General features: G+C 35.6%; 1 protein-coding gene across 4 annotated transcripts in view; it reads left to right on the top strand.

Moving 5' to 3' along the window:
- The window catches only part of ATP8A1 (ATPase phospholipid transporting 8A1), a 125,469-nt gene that overhangs the window by 19,178 nt on the left and 91,982 nt on the right, over positions 1-14,309 (top strand). For 2 of the 4 annotated variants that reach the window (XM_064449360.1, XM_064449358.1), the window contains exons 5-9: positions 1,902-1,947; positions 6,618-6,658; positions 7,529-7,602; positions 12,121-12,190; positions 12,793-12,920. In XM_064449360.1, coding sequence (XP_064305430.1) covers positions 1,902-1,947; positions 6,618-6,658; positions 7,529-7,602; positions 12,121-12,190; positions 12,793-12,920 — 359 coding nt within the window. Of the gene's footprint in view, positions 1-1,901; positions 1,948-6,617; positions 6,659-7,528; positions 7,603-10,180; positions 10,255-12,120; positions 12,191-12,792; positions 12,921-14,309 lie in introns of all 4 variants that reach the window. The other 2 variants (XM_064449359.1, XM_064449361.1) reach the window with 2 other exon arrangements.

Below are 14,309 nucleotides of genomic sequence, written 5' to 3'. Positions count from 1 at the left end.
TGGGGAGGAAGGCTGGGAACAGGTTTAGTGTGTTTTGCATATATCAACTAAACCAGTATGGTTCTCATTACCAAATGCCACAGAGATACCAAAAGGCAACCCAAATACTATTTTTCCTTGTTAGGTTTACATTGTCTCAGTATGTAGTTAATTCCTGCCGTACTTAGTTGAAACTGAATGAGATGAAGGAGCTGATTGGGAGAATTTATGTGCTAATTTAAAGGCTCTCTATATGTGTATGTGTGTATGTATATATAGATGTATATCTGATGGTAACATCACTAATTTCTCATTTGCACAACTGAGTTTCACAGACTGTAGTCCAGATAAAACAATTTGCTTTGTTTTTGTAGTCAAGCAGGTATGGAATTTAATGTTGCCTGCTGGTTATATAGTGCAGGAACATTTGGCTTACTGGTAGCTGTACTTTTTTTCCTGGGAAAGCTGATGATTTGCTGCGTAGTAAAATAGTCAGTGTGGTTTCCTTTAACCTTTAATTTTCATTATGTCTTAGATGTCTCACTGTATAAAGAAACTAAGATCTCCATGAATGGTTATCTTTATCTAGTATTAAAGCAAGATTAATTAGCTTTTGGATGGGAACCCTATATATTGATATCAATAAATATACTTACCAAAATAATACTTTTAGCTCAAGAACCAAATGCTTCCTTTTCTGGAGTGAAATCCCAAGGAGCAGAAGAAGTTAGCAGAAGACATTATTCATGAACAGCATGTGTTTTCCATATATGCTTCAGAAGTGGCAATAAAATTTGTGACATGCGGTGCTAGATTATCAGCTGTTTCCAATGACTTTCATAGCTCAGAAAGCTACTGACATTAAACTGTTACTTTTCAAGCTGGAAGAGACTCTCTCTGTGGGCAAATAAACACCTGCTTTGGTCAAGTTATTATGCTTTCCTATTGATCAAAAGTTATTTGTCTGTAAAATCAGCCATTTTTTTGAAAGGATAACCTGCTGATAATCTGTGAAAATTTAGTAAAAAATAATACCCTAGTCTTTGCAAAGTGATAAGGTGGCCTTTTAAGAGCTGCTAGCACAGAGTTATACCAGCATTTTATTAGAAATAAATCTAAGTAGCTTGACTTATTTTTCTTTCAGTTTACAAGATTGCTTCTGATTTTCTTTGTATTTCAAAGGCATGAATTCTGTAGCTTTACTCAAAAAGCTTACCTTAAACAGTTAATTCTATTTAAATTAATTTTCCAAATCATGTTCCTGCTTAGGAAGAACTGAGTTCATTACTGTGTTCAAATTAGAAGTCTCCTAAGCTTTTTATAGCTAAGATGGGTTTGATTATATGTTGAAAATACTGGTGGTTAGTAGCTGTATCGAAAGATTTCTTTCAAAAGGTTTCTCACAGCTGTATTAAAATGAAGGGACATCATGGCCTGTTTAGGGTGGAGGATGGTGGGGGGGTGGTGATTTTTTGTGTGTCTGTTACTGTTGCTGAAGTCTGCAGGCACTTGTGTGGAAGTAAAGTCATATGTTTACACAGCCATTGCTTGACTTTAGATCTGTATGAGACACTTGTATGAAGAAAGATTTCATGATCTTTGGTCTGGTAGAACCATCTCAGAGTTCTGGGAAAGGGCAAAGTTATGTTGTACAAATACACCCCTTCCTCTTATAAGGAACTTGTTTAGATAGCAGTTGCCCACATGAGAGGACATTTTAGTACAACACAGCCTGGAACTGGGTATGACTTTCCTGATGATCATAACTATGCAAGTAATCCATAGTCCTGTTTAAAATGTTTTTAAAATCAGTTTATTTAATTGATGAGTGGGGGAGGAGATAATACATGTGTGTTTTATCTTAAATGTGAAAGCTCTATCATGTCAAGAAGTCTTTTAACCGCTGTGCATTTTTAATTTAGAAAAGGCACAAAGCTGATAATGCAGTGAACAAGAAGCAAACTCAAGGTAGGAAATTTTTTAAAGCCTATTAATTGTGGTTTGGGGGGTGGTTTTTGAATTTTTTGTGAACGGTAATAATGTAATCTGAACTGCTGACAGGTAATCGAGTGGGAAATTGCTTCTGCGGATTACTTCAAAATTTGGAATCTGAACGGCTGAAATAATTTGCAGTCATATTAGCCCCACAAAATGAAATATGTTCTAGATTAAGTTTATGAGGTTCCTATGAAACTTAACATTTACTCATTTAACACAGGTGATGCTGTAACTGTTAACAGACCATAATCACCACTATATTTAGTGGGCCTAGATTATGATGAAAAGTCTGTGCATTTCTAAGAACACAAATCATAATTCTTTTTCAATCAGCCAATCTTGAATAATTTGATTTTTGAAAACTTTGCAATTGGAGGGAAAAGTCATAAAATGGAACTATCTTTCTATGCTGCTTCAAAACTCTGAATAAAGATGAGTGGAGTTTTTTGGTTTGGTTTTGGTTTTTTAATATGAAATCAATGTCATGGTTTGATTAGAGATAATGAGATATTTAGCCAGTGTACCCAAACTAAAACTTTGGAATGTAAATTTTTTTAAGATTTTAATAAAGAAAAAAGTAGTATTAAACCAAAGGATCATTTTAGATCAGAAAGTGAGGGAGGTGTTAGCTAATATGTCCTAAACATGTTTATCTGGTAGGAAGTCCAAGTTTAAGTTCCAGCTTTGCTCTTCAGCTTTTCTTAGTACCTATTCTGAGTTAGGCAGCTGGTCCTGTTTTTATAAACAGGAGGAGGGATGAGCGTCAAGTATATTTGATTGCGGAAAGTGTGAAAAATACCATAACAAGGAGAATCTTACATGGAATCTTTTTAAAAAAAAAAATTCATCAGAATTGTTTAGCACTACTAACCACTGGAAATGTGTCTAATTCAAAAATATAAATTTTAAAGCCTACCCAAATTGTACATAAATCTTAGTTTACTGTAAAATTTGTGGGGGATGGAGGAGGGAACATAAGTTATGAAACTACTGAGCATGTAGCTCAACAGGAGGTATGGAGAGATTATGACAGGGAGACAAATCTATTGACTGAAGGCACTGGGAATAGAAATCTCCAGAGAAGTAGCCTGAAGAAACAGATAACCTCTTATCTCCACATAAAAATCAAAGGAAAGCTTAAAGTAGATATCCAAAATTCTTTCATCAAGCATTCATAGCTTTTAAAATTACAAACACCGATTTCAGGTGGCAGTGAATCTTGAAGTGTCTTTTCAGTTTTCTTTTTTGTCCAGAGTGTACAAAATTTTAAATTAATAAAAGACTTGTTTTACTGTCTTTCCTGCTGCTTCGTGGTTACCTCTCATTAGGCTCTTTTGGTGACTGTTCCTAAAATTCCTGAATGTTCCATGTATACAAAAGAGCATCTTGGAAGTTGAAAGTGTAACGGGGATACATAAAATATCACTGGCTCTGAGAAACAAGTTTCTTAAGCTAGTGTAGAATTCACATAAGTACAACATTGATCCTAGTGTACTTTCAAAACAATACTTAAATGTATCATCAAATACAGTCTGTTGCCAAAGCAATGATTAACAAGTTAATCAGTGTGATACTCCCTTAGTTTGAGAGAACTGCTAAATACATGAAAACAATCTGAAAAGTAGTGATGTGCATAGTACGTTACATACCCAGCTCCACCTTTGGTTGTCTTAAACATAAGAAAATGTTAATGAAATGACATGTTGCCATGGTTTAACCCCAGATGGCAACTAAGCCCCACACAGCTGCTCACCCACACTCCCCTCCCAACCCCCCCTGCAGTTGGACTGGGGAGAGAATTGAAAGAGTAAAAGAAAACTCGTGGGTTGAGGTAAAGACAGTTTAACAGGTAAAGCAAAAGCCGTGCACACAAGCAAAGCAAAACAAGGAATTCATTCGCTGCTTCCCATGGGCAGGCAGGTGTTCAGCCATCTCCAGGAAAGCAGGGCTCCATCACATGTAACGGTTACTTGGGAAGACAAGTGCCATCACTCCAAATGTCCCTTCGCTTCCTTCCTTCTTCCCCCAGCTTTATATACTGAGCATGACATCCTATGGTGTGGAATATCCCTTTGGTGAGTTGGGTACAGCTGTCCCAGCTGTGTCCCCTCCCAGCTTCTCGTGCACCCCCAGCCCACTCACTGGTGGGGTGGTGTGAGGAGCAGAAATGGCCTTGACTCTGTGTAAGCCCTGCTCAGCAGTAACGAAAACATACATGTGTTTTCAACACTGTTTTCAGCACAAATCCAAAACACAGCCCCATGCTAGCTGCCTTGAAGAAAATTAACTCTACCCTGGCCAAAATCAGCACACATGTGCATGGATACATTCTGTATATGGATTTCCCCTCATCTGTGTGTTCATTAAAAAACATCTGTACAGTTAACTTCCTAAATTCCCATTACTATAAAAAAAAAAACTTTTGCACAGGATTTTGATTTATTATGCTGCATTAGGGATGATTTTTGTTACCTCAAGCTGCATACATACACAGCAGGACACTGTCAGACACTCTGGCATGATGAAATGTGTATTTCTACAGTGTGGTGAAGTATTCTGTAGGGCAGATGGACCATGCTTTTGAAAGTTAGTTGTTAGAGACAGCTGAAAAATGGGTGATAGAAATATGAAAGCCAGGCTGCAGAAGACTTTATAGCACAAGTCACTAATCATTATATAAAAGGTGCATAGCAACACCACTTCTTTTTTTTGTTCTTACAAGAAAATTGATTTAATTGAATGTCAGTGTATGTTAATTGTGCTTAAAGCTTATTGGATCAAGCTAGTGTTAGAGTACTCTTGAGATTTCAGGTGTCTCGGCATGTTTTAATCAGTCTGACTCATCCATTTGTGAGCTGATTTTAACCAGCTAAACCATGAGGAAACAAATTCAGAAAGAAAAGCTGATATTTTCCTTCCATTTAGTGGATTAAACTGGCTCATCAAAGGGTCTGACAACCACCAGAGGCAGCAGGCATTAAGCGGTGAGGGCACGCACCTTTGCATGAGGTTAGGGCAGAACAGGACGTTCCCTTTGCAGTGGCAACGCTATATTAGGTTAGCTTGGCTGCATGTGAAACAGCCTTAGGATGTATTTCAGCAGTGCAAGTGCTTCTGCGGCCAGCACTTCTTCAGAAGCCCCCGGCCACCTCTGGCAGCTTATTTACATTTCAGACTTTCAGACCTGCAGAACTCCACTGGCAGTTATTCTACTATAGCTCTTTGTGAAATTTAGTCATCTGGATTGCTGCAAGGTATATTTTCAATCTTCATCTGTTCTTTCATTTGGTAGATACCATGGCCCCTGGCCCCACAGACAGTATTGCTGACACAAGGGCATGGAAGTAGGTAGTTGGTGGTGCAATTATCAAATGTCTTGAGTTCCTTAGGACAGTATTACAACCAGTCCTTGCTCTGGATCTGTAGTTTTCCTAGCGAAGTAAAATGGTTTGTCAAAATAGATTTTGTGTAACGATCAACTGATTGGTGAGACAGTCATTAAAATATCTTGCTTACTGGCTGAAAGGGAGACTGCTGCATTTACCATTGCCCTGACCATATCAGTGCTAATAAATCTGGGGGAAGGAAGTGTAAGAGAATTTACCTCTTCCTAAAGAATTATTAAGCATGTTAGATAACGACTTACAAAAATCATTGAGATATACAGAAAGAGGGGGTAGTCTGGAGAGAACCTCAGCGAAGACTTAGGTGTAAAAGCTGTATGTATTCCCAGCTTTTTATCTACTTTTTTGAAACTAATACATGGTTGCATAAGAATTGGGTCCTGATCAGGTACTTAGATAAAAATCTTGACAGTCTGAAAACTGGGAGACACAGTGAAAGAGAATGTCTTGGAGCTATCTGAGTATTGATACATGGCAGTATGTCTTCATTTCATTTTCTTTTTTACACCAACCTTCAATGGCTTTATAACTGGTGCTAATAAAAAAAAAAGTCACCTTTATTAATCTCTGAAAACACAATTGTGGCAATTAACTGGCAAACAAGGCATGTTTTTTGTATCATAGTAGCAGTACTTAAAACTACAGTACTGGAGCGTGCTTGCAATACTAATTGCTACTACCAGGGAAAATCTATACTAAATCCTATGCTAAATGGCATGGGTTGATTTGGGGGATTTCCAGTATATTTATGGAGGAGATGACTGCAATTATCCTAAAGTTCTCTGACATATCAAAAACATTAAAAACAGATGAATCCTAAGAAACCTGTCGGTGACCTTTTATTAATCTTTCCTGTATGAACCTCATCAATATTTGAACTGAGAAAAAAATCTTGAATTGAATTAACAACTTCTTTACTTTGGAACTTTTTATTCCAATTACTTTTTTTTTTCTTTTAAACACCACATTATCATACAATTTATATCAGATTTAGTTGATTCTCAAACCCTGTAAAATGTTCTGATTGACTTTGTAGTAAGATTCTATGCTACAAAAAGTGTTACACAGAATAAGTTCTGTGTAATTGAAATGCTTGACCTTAATTTATAGAAACAAAGCATGCTGTACAATATTGTGTAAATGAGCTGTATCTATATGGCTTTTCATAAGGAATCTAACACATACCTGTATACTGCAGTTAGATTGTACAAATGGAAAATTCTTTCTTTTTTCCAGTACTACGAAATGGTGCCTGGGAGATTGTCCACTGGGAAAAGGTGTGTGTTTACATTGGTGGCTTTTAGACCATAATGCAGATTTAGTATTTGCATAATTTCTCCAAGTAATTGCCATTGGTAAGAATTGATATGATGGGAAATGTATAATTTTTTTGTATTTTATTTTTTATTTGTTAATACTTGTCCCTTAAAATGTACTTTTAAATCAAGTCAGTTTTGATGGCATGAGTCAGGCAAAACTGCCGTTAAATGATGGCCAGTTCAGTGAAAAATAACTTGAATAATATGACTGACGTGGGAATATTTGTATATGGCAAATTTTACAGTTCCTTAGTATTATTTGGTGTGCCAAGACAGAAACTTCTTTCTCGAATCTAGTAACTTTGTGTATTTGCTGAACTTTGCCTGAAACCATGAGAACTTTAAAGACTGTTACGCAGTAGTTAGGAAGGGACTGCTAAAGCTAACTTTCAAGGCCTAAAATAACATAACATTGTTATGCTGTCTATCTAGTCCCTTAGTTTTATTGGTTTCCATAACTGAAAGCTTGAATAAAATTTCACCCACAGTAATTTGGAGGCAAGGTTCAGATGAAATTGGTTTATACGTGATGCAACAGAAACGTGATCTTAGGGGAGATTAATTTCTTCTTCAACTTAACCTCAGTCTTCCAATAAAATATTTTACAATAACTAGCAAAAGTAAAGAACTACATAAAAGTCAGGAGTAGGCCTATTAAAGAACAGATTTCGAAAGAATTCCAGTGACCTTTGAGTACCTAATACCTACTCTGTGTGAGTTTCTAACAGTCTTTGTAGCAAATTCAGCAGGTAAATATTTACTGTGCTTAAAACAAAGGGATAACATATTTTGTTTGAGACCATTAACCAATTCCCAGTTTTCTTTCAGGTAGATGTTGGAGATATAGTTATAATAAAAGGCAAAGAGTATATACCTGCTGACACTGTACTGCTCTCATCAAGGTAGAGATGCCCACTGATGCTTATAGTGTAGAGGCTGGTTTCTCTACCCTGCATTTATTTATTTATTTATTTATTTATTTGTGATTGCTCCAAGGAAATAAGGAATAAACAAAAATGCTGCTGCTCTGAAATGTAGTCTTTTGTTCATTCAGGCATTTATCATTTCGGGCAATGTTTCTTTTAACTGTGACAATTACAGTTTTAAAATTACATTGGCATTCAATTTACCCCTAAGAAAAACATTATATTTTTCTGTTGTTGGATATAATACAAAAAAGGCTGATTCTCTGTTTAAAAATCGGTCAAGTGCCGTATTTAACCAGGTTGGCTTTTTGATATGTACCTAACAAATTGCATCCTACAAATAAGTTAAAATTGATATATTACAGGGAACAGAAATGGTTTTAATGGATATAATCGCCAGTTTGATAGTTGAATCAGGAAAAAAAATGAACAAGAGATGTGAGCCATCAAATTAGCATTGTGTTTATGAGCTGAACATTCACTTTATTCTCTAACATATATGAATAATTTCAGCACTGAAAGAAAGACAGAATTTATAGCATGTAATGCCGTGACTCTTTTCACATGGACAATCAGAGATTGTTTATCATCATTTCCTTGGACAGTTTTATTTAAGAAATCCACATTTATGTGGAAGATGCACATTTTTCAACATCTGTTTGATCAGGTCAATAGACAACATAGTCCAAGAATTTTTTTAATTAAGATTGTTTAAATATGATCGATTGTATTTTGATTTACCACTGTAGGTTTACAGCGCAATTTCCATATTTTTTCCTGGCACAAGTGGAAGCATTATGGTAATTTGTATCATTATGGATTAGGTATAAAACCTCTATGATCCTACTGAAGTTCATGAATCCACTCATACATACAATTAATAAGGTTAGGATCTTACACATTTCTGTGACAGACTGTGGTGTAGACATTGTTTATTCCATCTTCCATTGTATCTCAAAATCAAGTGTCGCTGTTTCTAAAACGCTTCTGTTAAATTATTATCAAGTGTGAAGTACTTGCCAGATAATACCATAAATTTTTCCCACAGTCTGTCTTCAGTACTGTTTCTCATAACTTCAGGTGGTTTTGTATTGAGTATCCTCTTTAAACCTTTTACTTCTATACTTCAAGAAGCTTTTATAAATTTTATTGGTGTCTCTCTGCCAAGATCTTCATAGACAATGCACCATGCAGCAAAAACAGTTGTTCTGTTGGCCTGATAATAGCTTCTGTCATGCTAACCCTAGTGTTTTGCAAGCAAAACAGATTAAATCCACTCAGAGCAGCTTCTTTATAATCTTCCTGAGTAAGCTCCTAAACTGGAGTCTTTGCCTTCACTGTTTTGCACTTTTGGATTTGGAGGACGCTTGCATTGCAGTGTTCTCCAGGTGTAGTTCACATAGAAAAACACCAACTGCCTGCAAAGCCTTCTTCCCAAGCCTTGTCCCTCCAGAAGGAATCGTACCTCACACGTTGATAAACTGAAATAATAGTCAGCTGCTACTGGACTTGTCAGGACTGTTACCTCTTTATTTAACCTGACTTTACTGCCCTTGTCAGAACAGGCTGTCCCAACTATGACTAGTACTCACCTTGAATTTTCCTCTCAGGTTTTCATCTAGTGTCCAGTTTGCAAAGCGGACTCCTTGAATCATGATTGCTTTTCTGGGCTCAGTTCAGACATTTCTTCCAGCTAAAACTTCCTTCTTAGTTATATTACTAGGGTCCTGTTGCAGTCCTCCTTCCAGGAGAGAAGCCTGTGCTACTATATTACCTCTAATTCTGCCTCCATACCGGCATGTGCTCTTCTTCTCCACCTTCCATCTCCACGTGCCCGTGCATGCTCCAGGAAGACAGTCTCGTCAGTTTTGCTTTCCAGATGTTTATTGATACCCAATTGCATTTTAGGTTTCAATAGCAATGCAAGCCTGTGGGCCTGGTTTTAGTTCAAACTAATAATATTTCATTCTTTTTACCTGCAATAGCAGTTGCTGGAGAACAAGAGGACCCTGATCACGTTAGGAAAATATAATCTCTTACAGTGCAAGGACACAAACCTCTGAGATTTAATTCCATTTGGTTCTTGCTAATTGAATGTAAATTGAATTTACACAGGTGAAGCAAAACACACAATCATTTTCAGCATGTCTACGTAGAAAGACTCTTGTCACCTGACTTTTCAGAAAAGTTGGTGGAAAATCTTTTGTTGTGGCTTTTTTTTAATTAATGTATGGAGTGGCTAGAAACTTTGTCAGTTGAGAAATAAGCATAACAGCTTTTTATTTTTACTGTACAATATCATTGTGTTCTGCAGCTTAGAATTGGTGCCTTACAGTAAAACAATCCACTCGAGTGAAAATGAAAATATTCTACCTTTTTCTTTCTGACCTGATTAAAATAGATTTTGAAAAAATTGTCATCAGACATTTTAATTAACATGTATTGTTTGTATAATAATTTCAAACTCTGTCTTTTTGTCTTTGTCCATTTGTTTGGTTTTTTTTTCCTGTCACTTATTTTTTTGTTCTAATCATTTTCAAACTGGGATGTGTAGGTGGCAGTAGGGGAAGTAGTGAAAGTGACCAATGGGGAACATCTCCCAGCTGATCTCATCAGTCTGTCATCAAGGTTAGAATAAAACTAGTTGCACAGGATACGTGTACGTGGGTCCTCGTATACCAAATATGAAGAACACTGCCGTGTTGATAATCTTTGCTTTGCTCTTCACTTTTCTTTGACAAAACCCACATGTTTATAAAATTGCAAAGGGTTCAGCTGATGAAAGTACAGATCATCAAAGTGTAAATACACAAAACATTCCAAGAAATTAAAATGTTTCAATCCTCTTTGTTTTTACACTGTCCCCATGAAATTTTATCACACAAGTTGTCATTGAATAAACACAGTAAAACCCCAGGATAAATTTATGTTTAAATCCTTAGAGCAAATTAAGAACACACAGTTTATACCAACCCACTGTTTTCAGCAAAGAATATAGTTTAATGTTGGTAGGACTGGTAGAGGACCCTCTGCACAAACTTGGATGTTGCACAATCTCTGCTGCATGCAGTGGCAAAAGCAGCGCTGTTATTGTGTAGTGTGACAAAATGCATGTTTCTTAGACATGTCAGCTTTCTGCTATGGTCTGCACTGTTACTGCACTTTTGTTTTTCCCTAACAAATCAATGGGCCTGCCTTGATCTATCTGTAACTTATTTACTTTGGAGGTCACTGCTATCTGCTACAGTAATTATAATTAAGCATGTGTCTCACTTGAAACGTCTTTGCTGCCTTAGTTTGTTTTCAAAGTGCTTCACAAAAATATTGTGTGTTTTTTACTATTAACTAATAAAAATGTTAGAATTGTAATAATGTTTTATGCAGGTGATTCCGTCCAAATTATTTAAACAGAAGTTATTTACATTTTTAGAAGAGTTTGCCAAGAAGAAAATGCGAGCCTGAAAGGAATTTATTATAATTATTTATCATATTTTAATGCTAGAATCACCTACAGAACTTTATCCTGCAAGCGTTTTAAAACTAAGTCACTTATCAGTAGCCACACTTGCATTAAGAAAGCAAATTTTAAGAAACACCTGATGCTCAAATTTCATGCTAGAAAGAAGGAACATATTAGAAGCTTTAACATGCTGTAGAGAGTAAACATTTATTCTTTGAAGCTGTAAGGGATTTTTATGACTCCTCTTGTCCTTTACAGGATCAAAACTTGTTTCTATCATAGATATAAGTAATAGGTGTTTTGTCCTCATGTCCAGAAAATGTGAGCTGAGTGGAGTAATTCAGAAATCCTGACCTGTTAGACCTGTTCCTATTTACTACCTACTTGCAGAAAAATAATATTGTCCTTCTGTATCTGTTTTCCTAGTTAACACTTCTGTAATGGTTGTAATATGTTTTAAAACCTAAAAGCATTTTACAAAACACTGCTGTGTTAGACATCAAAGACATGTATTGGAAAAATTAAATGCAGTAAGCCTTTTATCAGTATGTGTCAAATAGATGGACTTTTCAGGTAGTAATGTTCTGCATAAACTTTAAAAATTTGAATTTATAAAAAAGCTTTTTAAATTGCATGGAGGACAGATACATTTCAAAAACTGTATTATGTTATCCATAATCTAGACTTCTTAATGAGAGAACCCTTTAAAGAAAACTTTCATGTCTAAAATACTGCTGGCTACAGTAGTAGGCACTACGAATGGATCACGTTTGTGCCTGCATCTTGTAAAAACACAAAAAACTTACTATGGACAGCATTTTTAGCAGTGTTTCATCTAAGAAGGTAGGTTTTTGGCAAGCTTTTCTGAAAATGTAAAGTACTGTTGGTTTTAGAGATTTGGCTGTAAATTATTCTAGTTCTGAAAATTTGGTAAGAAAAAAACCACAATTGCATAAATAGCTATTCAGAGATTACAGAAACTTCATGGATTTTGACATTATCATGTAAAATTAAGGATTTTTTTTTCTTAATAGTGAACCGCAAGCTATGTGCTACATTGAAACATCTAACTTAGATGGTGAGACAAACTTAAAAATTCGACAGGTAGGAATTTCATTTTTGAGAATATTGCTAATATTCTTTTAGTTTATGACTGCTTATAAAACATATTAAATTAATGGCCTATTTAGAAGACTGTGAAATTTTAATGGTTTGAATAAAAGTTTTTGTTCAATTAATTAAGTAGAAGGAACAAACGGTTACTCCTTAGCTGTGCCTTGCACTTTGTTTTAGAGGTTTTCTTTGGGAAAATAGGCAGAAAGATTTCTAGTTTAGGTATTGGTTTTGGGTTTATAGCATAGATGAGGGAGAAGCCCTGCAGAAAGAAGCTGATAGTGTCAGTATTGTCCTTGAGGGGCAGGTAAGGAATGCAGTTCTTGACTGAGCATGCTGTCTGTATGCAGGAACTGTCTTGCTGAGTTTATATGATTGGTTATCACCCTGTCTTCATCATGATATTTTAAGATACCAAGGTGACTTTTTCGCTGTCTGTATCATCCAGCGGTGTGGCAGCAAAGTGCAGCAGTCTGATTCTGTTCCCATAGGGATACTGGTTTTCGGTTTTGCACTATCAGATTTATAATACATAGACTTACGTGTTGGAAAGAGATTTTTTTCTTGTCGTGACAAACTAATTTTGTTTACAGGGTTTGCCCCTAACATCAGATATAAAGGACATAGAAAGCTTGATGAGACTTTCAGGCAGAATTGAATGTGAGAGCCCAAACCGACACCTCTATGACTTTGTTGGAAACATCAGACTGGATGGGCATGGGTATGTACATCTGGGGAAGATCATCTCAGTAGATTCAATTTAACAGTCAATAGCTATATGTTGTTAAATTACTCCAGTTAAAATACAAATAGTAAATTCTTTATTCTGTTAAGACTGGAGAGGTAAAAATCTTTTCTGCTGTAATCTTGATGCTTTAAAAACACTTGAGGGGTTAAACTGTAATTCTAGTGTCTACAACTTGGGGTTTTGTACTAGTTGACCTTCATAAAGCAATAGCTATTAATAATAGAAGGGAGTGCTAATCAAATTCTAATAGTTCTGGAATAGGTACTTAGTAACTAATTTCTTAAGCATCTCATTCCTTTCCTGTAACATTTCTATCATAGAAGCTGAATAGAAGCAGTTTCTTGTCTGTTTTTTATATTGTTCTCTTATATTTGTCTAAGTCTGGAGTGGAACTGAGTCCATTACTATATACCTCAGATTCTTCTAATTTGGTAGCTGAAAGACATTTAATACCTTAGCTTACGGAAAGTATGTTTCTGTAAAAATAGACAGCCTCAGTGCAATTACAAAATATATGCTTGTAAAACTGCTTGAAAAATTCTTAAAATACTTAAGTGCTTACCAAATATTGCTGTTTGGAGTATTCTGTGGGCTTGAACTGAATGTGATGTATTAGGAGTATGAAATTCATTACTAGATCCAGAACTGTTGAGTCCTTCATTCCCAAAGATTTACAGGATTTCTTTTTTATTTGGTAGGCATTTATTTCTCCATATACAATATTATTCATGTTTGTGGTTTTAGACTGATATACATAGTACTAACTAATTATTAAATACTTTTTTTTTATATTCCATTTTTTATTTACTGATTTCTTACAGATGCATTCCGGGAGTTCTCATTCGCAAGAGTGTGGATCTATTATAATTCCACTGTACTTGTCGTTAAGAAGAGAAAAACATTTACCTGTAATTCTTCTCTGAAGGTAATAGTTATAATAGATCCACACATTCATCCTTCCTCCCTGGCTAGAGGGAAAAACATACTTTTCTTTTTAATCTAATTATTTAAGATTAAAATTTGATTTTTAAAAGAAACATTAAATGTGCTGATGGCTGTTATGCCTCAAGAATATGTAGGAGCTCGCCATCTGCTGGTCAAGTAATTTGTCATTTGAGAAATTCAGTTCTGGAATATTTTGGATATAGTTCCTGTGCAGTAGGATAGTTCCAAAAGTGTGGCTCTAATATAATATTTACCTTCAGTGAAAAAGAATTGCAGGTAAGTAACTCTCTTTGGATCCTGACCTTATTTCCAACCTGAAAAATGAGGGATGAGTTCTCTTTCTGCCCATAGTAGAGGTAGCACAGATTCATCTAACTGGTATTTATTTATCCAGATCTTTAAGGCCTTCCTACCAGA

This window comes from Phalacrocorax carbo, chromosome 4 (genome assembly GCF_963921805.1).
Source record: "Phalacrocorax carbo chromosome 4, bPhaCar2.1, whole genome shotgun sequence".
NCBI classification, from domain to species: Eukaryota; Metazoa; Chordata; class Aves; order Suliformes; family Phalacrocoracidae; genus Phalacrocorax; species Phalacrocorax carbo.
Note: the sequence above shows the minus strand (reverse complement) of the source record. Positions and strands in the feature narration are given on the sequence as shown.